General features: G+C 39.7%; 1 protein-coding gene across 1 annotated transcript in view; it reads right to left on the bottom strand.

Moving 5' to 3' along the window:
• LOC107102525 (sarcoplasmic/endoplasmic reticulum calcium ATPase 2-like) overlaps positions 1–19507 on the bottom strand; it is an 84389-nt gene that overhangs the window by 58394 nt on the left and 6488 nt on the right. Inside the window, exons 2-3 of the mRNA XM_015401869.1 lie at positions 4025–4042; positions 3620–3702 (exon numbers count right to left, since the gene is read on the bottom strand). Coding sequence (XP_015257355.1) covers positions 3620–3702; positions 4025–4042 — 101 coding nt within the window. The remainder of the gene's footprint in view (positions 1–3619; positions 3703–4024; positions 4043–19507) is intronic.

The raw sequence follows: 19507 nt of genomic DNA, 5'->3' as shown, positions 1-19507 counted from the left end.
AAAAATGTGGCAGATTCCTTCATAAAGTAATTCATTTGTAGACCTTTTATCTGTTGGATGTATTTACATGTAGCTATTGTCCTTAGATGAGCTTTTATAAACATTTTATTTAATGGAAACAGGATGAAGATAAAAGAATGACAGCGATACCAACAGTTATACTGGAACTAAAACATCACTGTACAAAATATTACACGTGATTCCAAGGCTGTTTAAAGACAGACATTATTTGGTTCATTGAAAATGGAAGTAATTTTTAACTTGATGAGGAGTGTCCAAAGTCCAGTATGCCTCACAGAAAGAAAACCTTTGATCCAGGGATACATTTATAGGCCTAAAAAATGAAGGGATTTTCTTAATTTGATGCTTTTGTTAATTTGATGTTTTTTCTTGGTATCTGAAATTGTTACCAAAGGTGCAGCTCAGTCTGAGAAACAATCCATTAAAACTTGGTGATGAAACAGATCATGTATGACTTTTAGATACAGCTGCAGGGTTTATGCAGGAATGAGTAACTCTAATTTAATGCTTTTTAATGCTCTTTTAAATTATATTTGAAATAATTTTTATGCCATCAGCAAGTACCCATGACTCATTCATATATATATATATATATATATATATATATATAAATAAATAAATAAATCACACCCAAATCCTTCGTCATCTTTACCGTCAACAGGCTGCAAACATGTCCAAAATTTCTCGTTTTCCAGCCACTTTTGTTGAAATTTGCATTTTCCAATTCTCTAGCTTTTTCTACGCCTTGAGCTTTTTTCCGAACATACATCTTTACGATCAACCGGAAACAGTTCTGCACAAACATAACGCAATAAAATATATCTGATGAAATTGTTTTTGGAAACTTTTTTTTTTTAATAAAGCATTTTAAATGCCACGATAATGCAATTTAATGAATTTTAATGCCAATTAAGGCTTTAATTTAAAAAATAATAGTAATTTAATAACTTTTAATGAATTTTAATGACTCACGGAAACCCTGAGCTGTAAGTCACAACATGGGGTAAAATGTGCTGCTTGGCAGAGGTCTATGCTTCTCTAGTTTTAAGAATTGCTCTAAACTCTTTTATAACTCTGTGGATGAGACTCACTGTGGTCAAAACTAGGCAAGGATGAACCTAACAGTCGTGTCTGTGGGAGGAAGCCACAGCACCCGGAGAAAACCCACCAACTCCAGGTGGTGAAACCAAACCCTGGCTGGAGGCCATGCTACAAACCGCACCTCTGTGACGCCAATGTCCTCATCCGCTCTGGGATTTCTTCAGCCTCATCAGAAGAGGCTGTTTTCAGGTTCCATAAGGCTGCACCAATCTATTTTTTTTACTAATCAATTGATTTATGGAATATGTTCTCAATTAATATAAAAAGGGATATTTTTATTAAATTAATGCTGTTAAATACAGAAATATATGGAATAAAAAACAAACTTTATTAACATTTTAATAGAAATGCAGTAGTAAAATGTAAAAAACTAAAAAGTTTATATTTGTAGCTTTGTCTTAATTACTAGGTAGGATAGTCTTTCAGCAAATGATTACTTCAATAATCGATTAATAATGGTTCATCGATTCAGCCCTTTAGGACTCTGTCCCAGAATCTCCTAAAACGCTGGCATACACTGAACTTTCTATGTAGTTTTTCAATTTTATTTATAACGAGTCCAGAACTTAATTCCAATGGCAGCCCACCTATACGGCAATCCGTTTTGACATAAATTCGGTTTCGTCTGACCATCCATAATTACGTTCCAGATATCTTAAAATACATTTTGACTAGACAAAACCACATTTTGACTATCCGGAATGGTAATTTAATATATCTGTATTTACATTCTGATTAGGAAGAATAATAATCCAAGATATCTTAAATTACATTTTGCCTGGTAAAAATTTCTTTCAAGATATGGCAAATTACGACAACGGATTTGTAATTTAAAGCGTCAAACGCTGATTTAACTTTTCCTCCTTTGGATTAAACTGACAGTAAGGAATTTTTTAGGAATGATCCTCCTGGAAGCCGATTAAAAATATCACTATGAGTAGTGATATTTTTATTTTTGACTAGTCAGAATGTCAATTTAAGATATCTTTAATGGAAAAGCTGAATAATTCAAGATATCTTTAATTCATTTAGAGATATCTTAAAAGGAATTTCGAATAGTCAAAATTATAATTCAAGATATCTTTAATTTTGTTTTGTTTAGTCATTATTTGCCTTTAAGATTTCTATAATTGAGTTTTCACTAGTCCAAACTGCATATCTTCTATCCTAAAATACATCTAAGATATCATGAATTATGGTGGCATTTGAGATATCTTTAATTAGAAGTATGACTAGTCAAAACTAAAATCGAGATATCTAGAAATCACTTTATGTCTAGTCTTAATTTAATCGTAGATATCCGAAATGTGTATTTCAGATAGTCAGTAAGTCATTCTAGATATCTTAAATGGACGTCTCCATGCAAGTTAATGGTAAATCTGACGTCATTTCGACTGGTCAGAATGTAATTAGAGATATCTCGAATAGCTATTTTGACTAGTCAAAATATAATAGGAGATATCTTAAATCCATAAAATGTCTAGTCATAAAAAACATTTAAGATATCTTGAACGTAAAGGCGTTACAACTGAATTTATGTTAAAACGGCTTGCCATACTCCTTGCATCATTTCATGCACATTATGGAGCATCAACTAAAGCTGTTCCCCTCAGGTGCAGCGATGCACCCAGAGGGGCCCGGTCTGCATAAAAAGATGGCTTTGATCATGATATAAAACTGGCTGCTGTTTACTGCCCGCCAAAATAAAAAAATAAATGCGTTTGTTGGTTGTGGTCGTGAGAGTGAATGCAGGGAGGACGGCCCCCACTCACCTTCATGCTCACACTATGATGGGGATGCAGTCTGGAGGGGGAGTTGCATATAGGTTCTGGATTTGCTAGACGCCACGACATATGAGTAACCTACACTTAATGTTTGTTATCGATCAGATAACTTACCTGTAACTTATGCCCAGCGTATGGCATACGCTGGCACACTCGCTATATATCAACTTGTGCCAGTGTACTTCAATGTGCTCATGACTTCAAAAGCATACCCATAACTTATCCAACGTATGCCAGCGTTTTTTGCCAGCTCTTCCATACATCAGGCACAGGCTGGTCTAAATCACCATGGTGTGACAGGGGCTTTACCAAAATAAAAAAGTCTTTATTTACAGGTAGGTCATGATTGAAAGTGGGGGGAAATAAATTGTTCCTATAAAGTCAGGTCGGTTGGGTAACTTTTCCCAAAATAAATGAAATGTTCATCACTAAAACTGCTGCTGAACTTTGTTTTGTCTGATAGTAACATTTCTGTGATTAAAGAGGAGCAGAAAAGGGCAGAAAAAAACATGTTGCAGGGGGGATGAATACTTTTTTTACAGCGGCGTAGATTCCTAAGAGGAGAATAAAGTTGCTAGGTGAGCAGTCTATTAGGGTGCAATTTCCCGTCCATTGTCCAATTTGGGTCGGATGTCCCAGCGGGTTACATTTAGATCGAAGACGGAGCAGAAATAAGCCGAGAGCCACTGGCAGTTTAATTAGCTGGTACTCACAAAGGAGACGCAGGCAGCCAGCAGCAGGATCCTGACCAGGAGGTCCTCAAATTGCTCCACCACCAGCTCCCACAAGGACTTGCCTGAAATATGCAAATAACACGTCACACACCTGCAGGTATGAAACCAAACGTTAAGCCCAGGACTAAAGGATCGGGCCGAAGGGTGGAGCCGACACGGATCTGTTGACTCTAGGTCTGAAGGCCATGATAAGCAGCTGGAAAGCAAGGCCACAGCTGTTTACAAAGGAGTAATGCTGTGTGCTGAAGGGTGGGAAACTTCTGCCGGGTGCAACCCGAAAGTTTACACCCAGGTCTACATAAAACTAAAGATCCACACAACGGACACTCCATCAGGTAATAAAAGGGAGGAGGACGGCAGATTATTTGAAGAATCAATATTTACCTTCTTCAGCTGGAAGCTCTGAGGAGTCGCATCACGTCGGTTGAAGAGGAATTGGAACCGGAGGGAGGGAGGGAGGGAGGTAGGGAGGGAGGAAGAGAAGGACAAAAAGTTAGTAAATGCATTTCAGGACTTCAGAGTGACACTGACAAAGGCATACTGACTGGACAATATGGAGGGAATTTGGTTCCATTATCAGTGAAAGCAAACACCACGTTTGGTAAAAGGAAATGTTAAAAATAACAAAAAATGCAATCCATGGACTTCATTTTGAAAACTTTTCTCCGATTCTGTATAAAATAAGAATGCAATTCATAAAACTCAATCTGAAAAAGGAGTGAAAGTGCAAATACAAAATTGATCAAAATTGTTTTGAAAAATAAAAAAAATTTAATTAAAAGTAAATCTGTTAAAAGTGAGAAAAAAATAATAAAAACATCTTTTAACATTTTTTAAACTCATAAAAAATATTGAAAAAACAGCAAGTTATCTCCATAAATATTTTGATTAAAACCTTTTATTTTCTATTTTCTATTTCCATTTACAAAATATGTTTTTTCCTGCAACAATTAAAGAGAAAAACTGACTCCATAGTAGCACGCTCTGATGAAATGTTTCCCAGGTTGAGACCGAGTCGTTACTCCAGCATCTGTGCTGCTGATATCAACCTGACATCAAAGCCATGATCAGAGCTTCTGGTGATTTCTCTTCCACCTTTTTTAAAAGATGGTTTTCTGACCTCAGCCACATAAAAAAAAAACTCTGGGGTAAAGTCAGGAGGAAGATGAAAGACATCAGAGCTAACAATGAGGAGGAGCTGAATGTCACCATCAAAACATCCTGGGCTCAATAGCACTTCAGCAGAAGCACGAGTGGACTGTTTGCCAGCCGAGCTGATCTATGCAAAGGGAACAGCTACCGAGTGCTGACTATGTACCGTACATGGACGCATACGTTCAGATATATATGTGCAGATGTTTGTATGCTATCCTGTAGCTTCACTAGCTTTGAACCATTTCCATTAGACAAACAACAGAAAAATAGAGCAGCACTGATCAGCTTCTATTGATGTATTTCTATTTATTCCATGAGAACTGCAAAAGGCCGACATCTGAACTTTTATTTTGTTTTTAGATGACAGCTAAAGATAATTAGCACGGGCTGCTCAGTGTGGCAGTGGGTAGCTCTGCTGCCTTGCAGCAAGAAGGTTACTGGTTCGATTCCCGGCGAGGGGTATTTTTGCAAGTTCTCCCTGAGCATGCGTGGGTTCTCTGTAGGTACTCCGGCTTCCTCCCACGGTCCAAAACATGAGTGTCAGTTGGCTTCTCTAAATCCTCCTTAGGTGTGAGTGTGTGATTGGTTGTCTGTCCTGTTTGTCTCCGTGTTGCCCAGCGATAGACTGGTGACCTGTCCAGGTGGAGCCCACCTCTCACCCGTAGATAGCTGGAGATAGACACCCTTCTCGACCCCGCTTGGGATAAGCGTGACGGAAAATGGATGTATGGATACTTAGCTCTAAATTCTCAAAAAAAAAAAAAATGTGCGGCAGGATGTTTATAAAGTTTTAACTGTAAAGTCCAGAAGAAGATGAAGGAATTTGGAGATTATGGCTAAACGTGGCCCTTTAACTTTAAACTGATTCTGAATCAATTCAAAACTAACTTCTTCAAAGCAATTCCAGTCTCCCAACTGGTTATGGGGAAATAAAGACGGAGAAACTGCATAAGGAAGGATGCATTTTTCTTTATTTTTAATGGCTCTGCCTTTCAATAAGATTAATTACAGCATAATATATCCCACTAAAGTGTGGCTAAGTAGGGGTGTCTCATTACAACTTTTTAATTTCCAATAGAATCCTGATATTGGAGCTCTGAATATTGACCAATAGGGATTTTGAACTGATATGATATCCTAAATTTAATAACATTAGGTTTGAGAATAGCTGACCATTTTTTTATTCACCAAAGAGTTGCATTAAGATCTACCAAAATGGGACGAAGTTAACTGTTTCTGTGAGCGTTCTAATAATGCCTTTTTTACAGGCAGGCTGGTATATTCTGATATTCATTGTTTGGTTGATATTGGACCAATTTTCAATATCCCTATTGCCTGGGTCAGCAGGAGTTAGCTAGAAGCAGTCAGAGAGATCCCAGTTTAGAGAATCGGGAAGGAAGCATCTGAAATGAATGATGGGGAACCATTTCCACCACCTTAAGCCGGCCATACACTGTAACATTTTTTGACATTTTTTCCAGTCATGCAAGATTTTTTTGATCGGGCCGAGTTTCAGCCTCATTGTGCGTCCTGCGTCGTGTAGTACACAGGGAGTAACGAGGGGCGATTAGCCTCTCATGACCAATTCCTGATCAGGAATCATAAGGTCGGGAGTTTGAAATTCAGTCGGCAGTTCTGAGGTGTTTGTGGGCAAATCAAATTGATGCCAATGTAATCAACATGTGCTTTAAGAAAACTGTATTAATGGATCTGTAGTGTAAATCCAGTGAAGATGTATTTTTCTTTTATTTGTAAAACTTTAAAAATCTCTAGGGAGCGTATGCTTTAGTTTTCATGGTAAAAACATATTTTCCATCTCTGGTTCACTGACCCATCACAACGGAAAGCAGGGTTAGTTTCTCTTACTTTTCTTCCTTTCTCTAACAGACATTTCCAAACCAGAGAGAAAAACAGAACCTTGTGTTTCAGTAGAAAACAGTTGATGGCATCTCATTTTTTTACTGGAGACAAACTGAGCATCCCATCCACTCTCACTTGCTAACCAGAGCTCCTCCAACACCACGCACATGAGTCACTGGTGTGAGTGGACAGCATCATCAATCACACTCTGAAAGAAAAAAAACACCCCAAAAAGACAGGGGCTGTTGATCGGCGTCACTGCAGAGGGACCGAGGCGGAGGGGGGATTAGTCACAACGCAAAGTTATGACTGAGCGGGTCCCACGTAACAACCAGCCTCCGTTACATCTGCTGGACGCGCCGGGCGTCAGAAATATAACCTCCAGCCACATAATCTGCTCCTAATTTCATGCATATATATATATATTAAAAGTAAGCAAAAGCTGGAATTACAGCATCGAGTGATGAAGGGGCAGATATATTTATAAAGCACTGGGCTGGAACAGTGAATGACAGCAGTGTTTGGCTCCATGCAGTGGAAACCTCATGTTGTGAGCACCAAGCAGCACGAGTAACAGACGTGAGCCTGTGTGGAGCAAAGCAGCAAAGAGGAGGGAGCCCAGGGCCAAAAAACAACATGGCAGCTGATCAGGCAGCAGCAGAGGGACCTACCTGACTCTAGGGCAGGCCTGTCCAAAGTCGGCCCCCAAGGGCCACTGTCCTGCAGCTTTTAGAGGTTTCCCTGCTTCAGCACAGCTGATTCTTATCATTGCCGTGCTGAAGCAGGAAACGTCTAAATTCTGCAGGACAGCGGCCCTCTGGGGCCAACTGTGGGTAGGCCTGCTCTAGGGATATGGTTTGAGGCTAAATAATAAATAAAGGCATTGCAAAATACACTGAGCACATTTTTATGCTATTATATTGGGGGCTTTTTTTCAAAGGAAAAACAAAAAAAGCTTCTCTGCTTCTTTTAATAAAAAAATAACATCTTACATTAAATTATTAGATTAGATTCGCATCCAACATTAATAAAAATGCATCAATGGGAGCAGAAGAACCAAAATGTAAAAAAGAATAGTTGGCAGAATTAAAAAAAACATTAAGGAAACAAGCCCCTGCAAATTTTCAAGTTTAGGACTTTAAATTAATCATTTAAGTCTTACATTTACCAAAATATCAATTCTATCTATAGTAATTTGAAGTGCAGAGGTGTAAATGCAGAGGTGAGAGAAAAGTTAATGATTTATTTAAGTTCTTCAATAAAAATCTTTTATTTTTAGAGCTTATAGTGGCTCAGTTGGGAAATTTCTCATCCTTTATCTTTGTTTTAGGAACAGTCGTAGTTTTGGACCTCCAACTTTTACGGCTGCTCCAAGAAGCAAATGCTGAGCTAGCTCACGTCTATGCCGCTCCATGGTGGGTCCAGTTCCTGGTTAATGGTAACTTCACTATAGTTCAACTTTAAAATTCAATAAGAACTGAAGAAGGTTTTATTTTCATTGCACAGAACAACCTTATTTCGATTGACAGCGTCTCTTTAGCAGGGGTGTGGAAATATATATTTGATGATATATTGTGATTTTCGGCTGCCAAACATTAATAGGAATACTCAATACAAAAAATATATTGATTTTAAAAAACAACACACTTTTATATAAAAGAATGATGGAAAATGGGCTACCTCTGCATAGCCGCTCTGGCAGATAGAACTGTGAAGCCCTTTTGCTGTTGAGTTGAGGAAGTCATAGAGGCAGACGTGAACTGACTCAAACCCCAAAAAACAAGGATACCGAACGATCGGTATCTTTTGATGAACATATACAGCACTTGCTGGAGAGGAAAGACTAAATTTTTAACAGGAGGAAACCTCCAGCAGAACCAGGCTCTGTGTGAGCGGCCATCTGCTGAGGCCGACTCGGGTTAAAGGAGACAGAAGCAGAAGGGGGTTTTTCCTCTCCACTGTCGCTACAAGCATGCTTGGTGTGAGGGATTGCCTTCTAGTCAATGAGTCAATGCAATCAATTGGTTTTCCTTAGATAGAAAACTTTGAATCAATTTGACAGCATGATCTGGTGAACTGTAAAGTGCCTTGAGATGACATGTGTTGTGAATTGGCGCTATAGAAATAAACTGAATTAAATTGAATTGAATTTGCTTCCCAGCTCTAAAATAATCTGTTCTGGATTTAATGCAGCTCGGTCTGCATGTTGCAAAAAGGTCGCCAAGGCAATAAGCTCAACGGCTGGTTATTTCTCATTATTATTTCTACAGTTTTGTTCTCAATTTAGCCTGTGGAAAGAAATAAAAAAACAAATGAAAGAAAACAAGAAAATAGGGGTTCATTTCAATCCAAAAAACCAATACAAAGAAAACATAAAAAAAAGCATTAAAGCCTGACCCAGCGACAAGAGAACGTCTTCAGGCACTTCTGCAAATGACCTGCTGAATTATTACAACTGCATCTTCTGCTCTAAAAAAATACCTTTCTTGTGCAGAGGTGCGCTCTCTCTCTCTCCTGTGTAATAAGAGTCGATGACTCACTGTGGATAGCCAGCTTTTCAAAGCCTGCTGTCTGGAGGCTTTTCAGAGTTCAGATTGGACATGGTTGAACTCACAGGGGACGTTTGGCAGCAGCATGCCACAAAAAGTGGCTTCTGCTGTTTTTTATGCTTCACCAGCCCCAACATTTCTGTTGCTGCCTGCTTGTATCATTTCTTTATGGGCAGGCTGCAGTCAAAAAAGGACTGAGTAAAAGGACCCGACAGATGAGGGTAAAAACAGGGGGAGGAGGGAGGTTAGAGAGAGGGAAAGGGCTGGAGGTGTTGAATGGGGTTCCCCGGCTTCCCTCTGCCAAGGATTCCCTCCCAGTCATCCGGGCTGCGTCAACCCAGGGCTTGCCAAGGCACATTCCTGAATACTGACTTCACCTCCCTCTCCATGTCCCCACAGCGCCTCCGCCTCCCTCCTCCTCCCTCCGCCTCCCTCGCAGCCCAGACAATGAATAAAAGAGGCTGTTTATGCACAGCAGAAAAAGCGAGCAGCGCCAAAAGAGGGGAGACACTTCCTGGAGACAGTTGCCAACAACAGCAACATGGAGAAACCGTTTTGGCGTCCAGAGAGCCGGGAAGAAAGACAGGAAGCTGTCCATCACTTCATCCCAGCTGAATAAAGAGTTTTAGCCTCCATCTCCTTCCTCCTTCTTTAATAATCGCTGAACTGCAGTGAATGGTATCATCATCATTAATAAAAAGGCCAGAAATGTAACAATTAATTACTCAGAAATAGGAAGCGGGTCTTTTTTTCTGCTGATCAGATGCGATCGATTAGAACATCCATCATATTCTGCAGCGCTAAATGAATGAAGTCCCAGTAGATCAGGGATCGACACAGAAACACCCATCGTTGCGTCTTTAAATGGTCCTTTTAACAAGCCAGATTTCAGCCTGTCGTGTGAAAACTGCAAACGAGAATGTGACAGCAGTTACCACGGCGACATGGCGTAGAGCTAGACAGGATGTAAATGCATCGGTGTCTGTCAAAATATCCTAAAAAGGAAAAAAAACATGCGACCAGAGGGGCTCAATCATCACAGCAGGCGTCAAACATGTCCCACCCACCATTTCACATGTAGACAGCTTCATACTAGCACCCCCAACCCCCCCGCAAATATATCGTTAGTATAGCCATGCAGACAGGCTGACACACCTCCACATAAACAAGCAAACAATCCAGTGAATAGGCAGCAGTTGGAGGGGTTGGGGGGGGGATTCCCAAGCGATCCACTGACCATAAGTACGTAAAGCAGGCCTATAAATACCATGATGGTAACCCTTAATGATAGCTTCCTATATCCACTTCATCCCTTAATGTTTTCTCCCACTGGAAACGGTCTGAATGCATTGATTATATCCAACGAGATGATGAATGTTCCTCACTCTGCTCCCTGACATCAGGCTGGAGAGGAAGAAGAGATACCAGTCATCTCAAGTCAATGTTTATCTGGGTTGGCATAACAACCGTGCAACGATACGAAGGACTGGATGAGAATCAGCCACAACTCTGGCTTAGAAATCTTTAGATAAATATGTAAGGAATTTGTTTGCTGAATCAAAATGGAAGCAGATATGAACTATTTAGGTGTTTTGGGATATTTTTGAGAGTCTGTCAGATGAGCACATCCGGTCAGACCTGCATACCAAGTCAACACCCGTTTATCCCTTTAGTTTTGTTCGAAAAATACACTTAAAATTACTAGGGATGCACGATATTGGGATTTTGGCCGATATCCGATATGCCGATATTTTAAAACTCATGTAGCCGATAACCGATATCGATACCAATGTTAAAGCTGGACAAAAATAAGTAGTCATTGAAAATAGCAGTTTTGTTATCCATTTCTGACACTTTGAAAAATAATATACTCAAATATATTTTCATATGCTGATATCAAATTGATTTTTAAAAACGCGGTATCGATCTATTTTACTTTCAAAATCTCGTGAAATTTGTTACGTTACAAACTCTTGCGATATTTTGCAAATTCTTGTGAGATTTTGTTAGTAAAATAGATCGATACCGCGTCAATATATCAACATATAAAAATATGACAAAATTTTGTGAATTTTCGGGGGATTTCGTAGCATAACGATGACATATAGCAATATTTCATTAGTAAAAGAGATTGATATGGTGTTTTTAAATGGCAATATATCAGCATATGAAGATATTGTGATATTTTAATGTATCAATATTTTTTCCCTCGTCTTTAGAAGTTTTTAAGTCTGTAAAAAAGAAGTTTTTGAGGAAGAAGAAGTAGTAGTATTTTTTTTTTTTTAGTCTTTAGAAACTCAGAAGCTGATCAAATATCGGGTTAAATATCGGTGGGGTGGCCGATGTCCGATATTCAGTTTTAAGGCCGATACAGGCCGATACCGATAGGGGGCAGATTATATCATGCATCCCTACAAACTACACCTGTCGGCTGTACCCAATAACTACTTGCTCTCAACGCTGCTAAAGCAGTGCCAACTATTCGATTCACCTTTATGACAACAAATGATGCGACTGGTTTTAGCAGCACTGCTAAGAAATGTCACTTTTATTGGTAAATTCACTTTGTCATGGCGGCCAAAACACTTTAAATTCTAAATAAACTTTTCAAATATAATTCATTAGAGAACAGTTTGCAAGTTGTCAAAAACTTTGTCAAGGTTTAGAAGAGAAGGATCTGAGTGTTTATTTATGGCAATCATCAACCAGTGGATGTTTCTGTGGGTGAAAAGTGACTTTGACAGAGCTGCCTGAAAACACCAACGCTTCCTTGTTTGAATCTAATTAGTTTTTGAGAGTCTTCAACAATTTATATACGAAGGTTTGTCAGAGGTGGAGCAGAAATATCATGCAAAACTTGAAGAGGGCTTACAGAGGATTGAATGGTGTTTTGACAGTGGAAACTGGAGGAAGGACACAGTGATAGGAGGTTATAAATAGGTTTAAGGAAGTGCTCTGAACATTTTCATATAGGCTGCTCTGTAGACATAACAGGGTTGGCACGGGGAGTACATATGTCTGATAGAAGCTCCAATATTAGCATTGTTTATCTATTGGTATCTGCAAATATATGAAAGTGTTAGCCGATTTATTTGCACATGTAGCAGCAATGCTTTGAGATAATGCAAAATGCATCATAGCTGCTCCCTCTATAATGTTAATAATAACCAATGTGTTATGCTAATAGATAAAGAAAAAGTAATACCCACTTTAAATATTCCACAGCACATATAAGAGATCATTTAGACTGAGGTCAAAATAATCACTGTTGGGGCCTTAAAGGAAAAGTCTGGTCATATTCAGAATTCACGGTCGTATCGGCTGTTGAGCAAGTATTGTATTGTATCGGGTGTCTGTCACAACATTCTATTATCCAAGTAATCTTGAAAACATTCTTCTTCCAAATGTTGGCTACATATTACGTGTTTTTTCTCTGGCCAGAAGTTCGATTGCAAATCTTTCCTCTTCAAGTTGGCAATCCAATGACGAACCCATCCGTGGAGAATCATGAATCGGAAAGGTGAATTTAGTAATCTTTTTTTCCACTTTTACCCGATGTATTCCAACATCCAACTACCATGAACGTGGGCATTGTGAGTTTCACTATAGCTCTGGTGAATTTCAATGGTGAAGTCCTCTGGAAATCTTCAATAATTGTTGTAGATTGCAGATGTGTCTAGTAGTTCCCATTGATTTTGCTTGTAAAGCGGGGAGAATGGCGCTAGGCTTACCGCACCGTGACGTCACTGCTGGAAGATGTCAGGAGTGAGGTGTTACTATATTAGGGTGAAAATGGCCGCTCCCAGACTCAGTGAACGTGATGAAAATTAGTGGGGTTTTTTTACTGATTCATTAAATCGCCGCAAATGTATTAGTTTTAGCTATAAATAATGATCCATTGATTATTCTTTGCTGACAAAAAAGTCTTGGTCAGACGCTGCCATTTAATCCACTGCTTCTTCCACTTCGCACTCGGTTACAAACCTTTCTATTTGACTTCATCACCAGTTTGATTTCCACATCTTACAGCAAGCTATAAGAACAACTTAATAAAACAAGGTGGAACACATATTTTATAAAGAAATATCACATGGAGGATGGCTCTACCACCATAAGTCAACATGACTCGTACCTGGGCCAAATATCAAAGAAAAATGATTTATGAGACTGTGTAGCAATGTGATCTGCTTTTTATTTTTTGAAAAGCTTTGAAAAAAGTGAAAGCTGAAACCTAACGTCATGCTTCATTGCAACCAACAACACTGACACGGTCCCAGATGTGAAAGATGATTCCCTGACGGATACATAACACCCAACTGTAGCTGCAGCACGCTTGGTGCTTTATGTATAAATGACAGCTGATCATTAATAATCAACAATGTTTCTCAGAATAATTTAACTTATTTGCATTTACATCTTAAAACTATTTCAACTAATCTAAGTATAAAGCAGCACTTTATGTATAATTAGTCACTTTCTCAGATGGCGGTGCATCCGACTTTAACCATGTAATCGATTATTAAGCCCCTGCTGGGCATACAACACAAGCATTCATGAAATCCTCACAACCAAGCCGCTTATTTAAGATCTCAGTCAACACAGTTACCAACAGACACTCATGTAGGCCTGCAGCTTTTTTTTCCCCCATTCATTGATATATATCTAAAGAGATGCTGTTAGTAAATTAATATTTCTTAAAAAATATTTGGAATATAGAAAAATAATGTTTAAATGAATGTAAAACATAATATAAAATACATAATTACATATGAAAAAAGAAGCTATTTAATCTTTAATGGAAATTCATTTTAGAGGTTTTGTTTTTAGTTCATATTTGTAGAGCTTTGTCTTAATAACGGCTGTAAGTAGGTTATTCTTTCAGCAAAGTGCCTGTTTTAGTTCTTTGCTAAAGGCTGAAGTAAAGATGAACAATTAGACAATTAGAGTAATTCCACATACTCCCTCAAGCGCTCCGCTCCGCCCACATACATCATGCTGAGTACTTGTCTATCATGTAAATCAATGAGAACTGCTGCACATCCACCGCTGCTCCTCCACACATCAAAATCCACGTACATCTTCTCCGTCTGTCACCGCGAAAATACGGATCCGAGCTATTATTCGCTCCGCCCAAGTCTGATCAAGATCTGCAAATGCAATCGCACCGACTGGTAAAAAGAACGTCGAGAAGATCCAGTTTGTCAAATTGAAATATAGTAATAATGGATCGGTAACTACAAATTAAAGCAATATTCCTATATATTCCCCAAAGCTACGGTTGTTTAATCAAATGATTGGATGCAAACTATCGGTACTTCAATATACCAGGAAGCAGATTTCTCATCTCAAAATATTTCTTTTATACAGAGAGGCTTCAAAGTTTAATCAAATCCAGTCAAAACTTAAAGAGCGAGTCTCACAACTTCAAAAAAAACTTCTCACAGGCATGGATGAAGAGATGCCGAGAAGTAGAGAACAAACACAGTTTATACTAGTGTTGCACCGATGCCATTTATTGGCCCCGAAACAATACCTGGCTGTGCAGTATTGGCCCATATCGATTCCATCTGTTTAAAACTGATGTGCGTGTGTAAATATGAAGAACTGCATACTACTTGGATGTAAAATAATTGCCATCATGGCTTTGTCAAGCTGCTGCCTACCTTTGTGAAGCAGTAAAAAGACTAATACAAAGTGAATCCAGTAGAACTTTTTATTTCCTACCTGAAATGGGCGACAATAGTTGAATAAATTTTTGACTCTCAAAATGGTATCGATGCTCTCTTAGTTGGTACTCGCCGATACCGATGGCACCATTTTATTGCAGGATCGGGGTCCTGCCCGATACTGGTATCGGTATCGATGCAACACTAGTTGATGACCCCCGTTATGAAAATTCAAAACAAAAACAAACTATTTTGGCAGAAACTGCACATATGCTGTTATGCTGATGGGAATTATTTTTAATGTCATATTAAATTAAGCATTCATTTGCGCATTATTTACTGTGAATTTTTACTATGAATTTAACAATATCATGTATGCTCTCCTCGAGCTCCGAGGAAGTTGGAGAGCAGAATGATGGGAGGAACAGCGGAGGCTGTAGGCTTTGCTCTGTGCAGGCGGTATGGAGCGGAGCGGGGCGGAGGGGAACGAGGTGGTCACGGAGGATGTGGGATTTTTTATGTATTTATTGTCTTAGTAAATACATCATTAACCTTTAAAACATAGTTCAGTACATTTACTATTTTGAACGGAGGGAAAAAAACTTAACTTAGGTCTTTTTTGCAGAGTAAAATCAAGGGCGACCTGAATGTATATCTGGTTGCGCGTGCGCAATTGAGCTGATGGTATGGATCATGCTACCGGTACAGATCGGGTAATGACATTTTCTTTTGGAGATTGCTGTAAATGAATTGTAATTGCTGCAAACAACCGGGACAGCAGATGACAAGCAGCATGCTTTTTTATTGGCTGCACTTTTTTTTTTTGGCACCAGGGGAAATGAGATTGTACCCCAACCCCCCTTTATTTGCAGAAATGATTGCACGCTGAACTTAACCAGCAGAATCAATCACACAGTTCACCGCCGGCTTTCCATTTCTTTCTGCAAATACGTTCCCTCATTATTTGCTGCAGATGAAACAAACTGCAACTGGTTACTCAAGACACAACCTGTGGATTTCTAAACTTGCTGTATAATGCACCTCATGCATCAAATCCCACCACACCCCACACGTGTTACCACCACTGGCACATTACAGAGGAAAAGGGAAACAGCCTGTCAACGCAGCAGGACATGCATGAGATGATTAGCACAGAGCTGATAACTCGTCAGGGTTTGAAGCTTCCTCTTCGAGGTCACAACTGTGCAAGACTCATTTCTGAATATCTTAACTGGCAAATGGCCATCTAGTAGCTAACTAATACAAGCTGTTCAAAAGCTGTTAAAAAGGCTGCAATCCCCAAAACCCTAGCCCAAATATCTGTGTTAACTTCATGCTATTTATAAGGATTCTGCTAGAACTAAAAACCAGAGCAACACTTTAGTCACTCAGTGATCACAGCTGGAGTGAAAACTTTATGTTTGCACTCCAGAACGATGGTTTAAGGAAACACACACACACACTTCAGACCTGGTAGCCGATTTTATTGGGACTTTGGCTAAAAGACAAACACAAAGTAGAGGAAAACTAGGAGGTGGATGGAAACGGTTCCACACATTAGAATATAAAAAATGTCATGGGAATCTTTTTTTTTTTCCTTCAAGCCATCCGGTCAGAGTTGCAGAGAGAAAACCGATAGGTTCCCTGTCAGGGATCCTTCCATTAGAGTTGTGGATCTCTGCAGCCTTTTTCTATGGCTCAGAAATAATCAGTCTAATCTGTATCTGTAGGGGATCTTTAGCCAAAGCATCAGCAGTCACTGGGATAGTGCAGTCCGAATAGTCCTTTAAGTAAGAAAGGAGGGAGGAAAGGGAGCCTGCATGCTTCCTACCATACTTCAATCAGCATAAAGAGCTCAAGAGGCTCCTACCAACTGGTACTATGGAGGTAAACGGAATCCCACAATCCTTTGTGTGACATAACAGAAAGCACAGCCTGCCTCACAGTTAAAGGCAGCAGCATCGCAAACCTTTTTCAGCATCTTAAATGGAGGCATCCAGTAGAATATGAAAAATGCCAGCCTCTCCAGGAGGAACAACCCCGAACAAACCGACAAACCTCAGCTTGGCTGGTTTAACCAGCGTTATTTTCATGCATAGTGTTGTGTTTAATGTAAATATGCGGAGAGCCGAACATCTGGTGGATGTTAAGAGGTTAATAAGTAAGGCAGAAAATCGGAAAAATGTCATAATTTCAAATAAAAAAATAATAAAAACAGATTTTATTTTTAGGCCATATCGCCCAGTATAAAAACTGGAATAAAATACAAATAAAACAAGGCAAGAGCTCATTCTTCAATATATTAACTGAGCTCCAAAGCGTCAAGGTAACAGAGCCTGGATCTAACAGATGAAAACTGGGATCCTATCATGACGACTTAAGGTTAAAAAACTAATTGTTAAATTGTAAAGACGGAAATAGGAAACTTGACCAAGGGACATCGAGTTATGGTCGGTTTTATCAGGACCATCATCATTATTTAGTATTATATAGCACAAACTGATCTTAATAGATTAAAATGTCTTACATTTTCAGTACAGGGGTCCTAACAGGGACCAGAACAGGTTCTGGTCCCTGTTAAGACCCTGAGTTTCTACAGGGGCGCTGGCCCCTTTTGGCCCCTGTCTAGAACCGTCCATGTTAGAACCTGACAAACAGTAGAAAAACTTCAGGAGGTTGAGGAGTTTCACATCCATTTCCAAACAGTCCAAACATAGAGACAATGAGAAAAGGCAAGTTTTCATCGGTGGGTCCATCTGTGCTGGAGGGCCTTAGTGGTTTCCAATTAAGAGAGGAAAAAAAACTAGAACATCACACATCAGTGGACAGGATTTCCATCAACACGTTAAACCTGGTCCACACTGTATTTTGGAAACATTCATCTGTACCATCTGGTTGACGAAACGCTCTCTTCCAAAGCTCATGGGTCTGAGCTGTGCTGAAATCTGCAGCAGACCGGACTGTGACTCAACATCGTCAGAGTCAGCAGCAGCTACAACATAAGGCTGTGACGATGAGGGACAGATGTAGAGGTGGGAGGGGAGAAATGACAAGCTAGAACAGGATCACAGGAAGAGGGCACAGACTCAACCTCGCCACCAGCAAAAAGCTTCACGTTACTTTAACCTGACCTCCAAGTGCCCACACTGTTCCGGACAATTTAGTGTGTTTAAGCAGGCAATGGCCTGACAGTGACAAGCAAAGCGCCGTGGCGCTGGTGTGAAGGTGGAGAGCAGGAAGCGGCACAACGTATCTCGTAGTTCAAACTTGAAAGTGATAAAGTCAGACCGCATTCACTTCGAGTTGCAGAACAGGAAGAGAAACAACATCATGACAGAGATCCCACTAGACTAGAGGAAGCTGCAGTCATTGTCTGTGGTAGAAACCAAAGCATGCAGAGCGCGGCAACCTTTTTAATACGCCAAACAGTAAGGCTCCATGAGCCTATAAGAAAAACAACACACAAAAAAAGGCTTTAGTGCAGTTTTTCTTTTTTCCTGTTAAAAGTTTACTTTTGGAGAGCAGACCCAGAATCCAAAATAAAAAAAAAAACGTTTAAACCATGTGAGCAGAAGCTCAGACCTCAACCTTCCAGTTAATGAAAGACTCCATTAGTCTGTCTTCACGCCATCGATTGATGTGGCTGAAACTAAGACCACTGCCTAGCTTTTAGCCATGCAGTATGATTACCTTGGACAAAAAACTACAGTTATAATATATTTACCAAAAACTCAAGATGGTTGAGAGGCCCTCATGCCTGCCTGCTGCTAAAATTTGAAATGCAATCAATCTTGAGGGCGGATTGTCTGACACGTCCAAACATTAGCGATCAACAGATACAGGATTATTTTCAAAAGTCTACAGGGTTATATGCTTCACCTATATCGTCTTTCTTAAGCCCACTCCATTTTCTTTTAATCTTTCCTCAGAGTTGGAGGTGATGTTTATATGTGTGCTTAAAGGCTTACACTGTACATTTTTTTGCCTTTTTCGGGCCAATTCTCCAGTCATGCAAGAATTTTTCTATCGGACCAACTTTTGAGCTTGATTGTGCGTCATGTAGTATACAGGGGGTAACGAGGGGTGATCAGCCTCTCACGACCACCTCCCCATCAGGAATCGTAAGGTCGGGAGAAAATAAAACATGCTTTCTATTCAGGCGGCCGTCGTCAGGTGGTTTTGGGCAAATCGCTCAGTGGGCAAACAAGGATTCTTCTTCTTCTCAGACGAAATCATGGCAGGGGTGCGAGAGGAATTGAGTTCTTTCTGTAAAATTGACAGACCGCAGCCATGTCTTTGTCCAAATACGTCGTCGACTTTTCTTTTTAGGGCTTTCAGCACAAAATTGTACAAATTGCCAAGGCAGCACGTTTCACTCTAGTGAGCTACATATTCCTCTTCTACTCGTTTGGCTTCCGGAAAGACGAGCCATCTAGCTGCAAAGCTGAGTCCGACTTGGTTTTAAGAAATACAGTGTGAGCAGGTAGTCAGGCCGCAAAGTGTACTAACATATACCGTAAGCTGTAGCTGCGTGCAACGATTGAAAAACATCGTACAGTGTATGTCAGGCTTAACATGCAAACCATGAGACTGACCCAGAGACGCAGTTTCTTCTACTTTTAACATGATTAAAATGG

Source organism: Cyprinodon variegatus, unplaced genomic scaffold (assembly GCF_000732505.1).
Source record: "Cyprinodon variegatus isolate N-32 unplaced genomic scaffold, C_variegatus-1.0 Scaffold1270, whole genome shotgun sequence".
Taxonomy (NCBI): domain Eukaryota; kingdom Metazoa; phylum Chordata; class Actinopteri; order Cyprinodontiformes; family Cyprinodontidae; genus Cyprinodon; species Cyprinodon variegatus.
The sequence above is the reverse complement of the archived record's forward strand: the minus strand, read 5'-3'. Positions and strand labels throughout refer to the sequence as shown.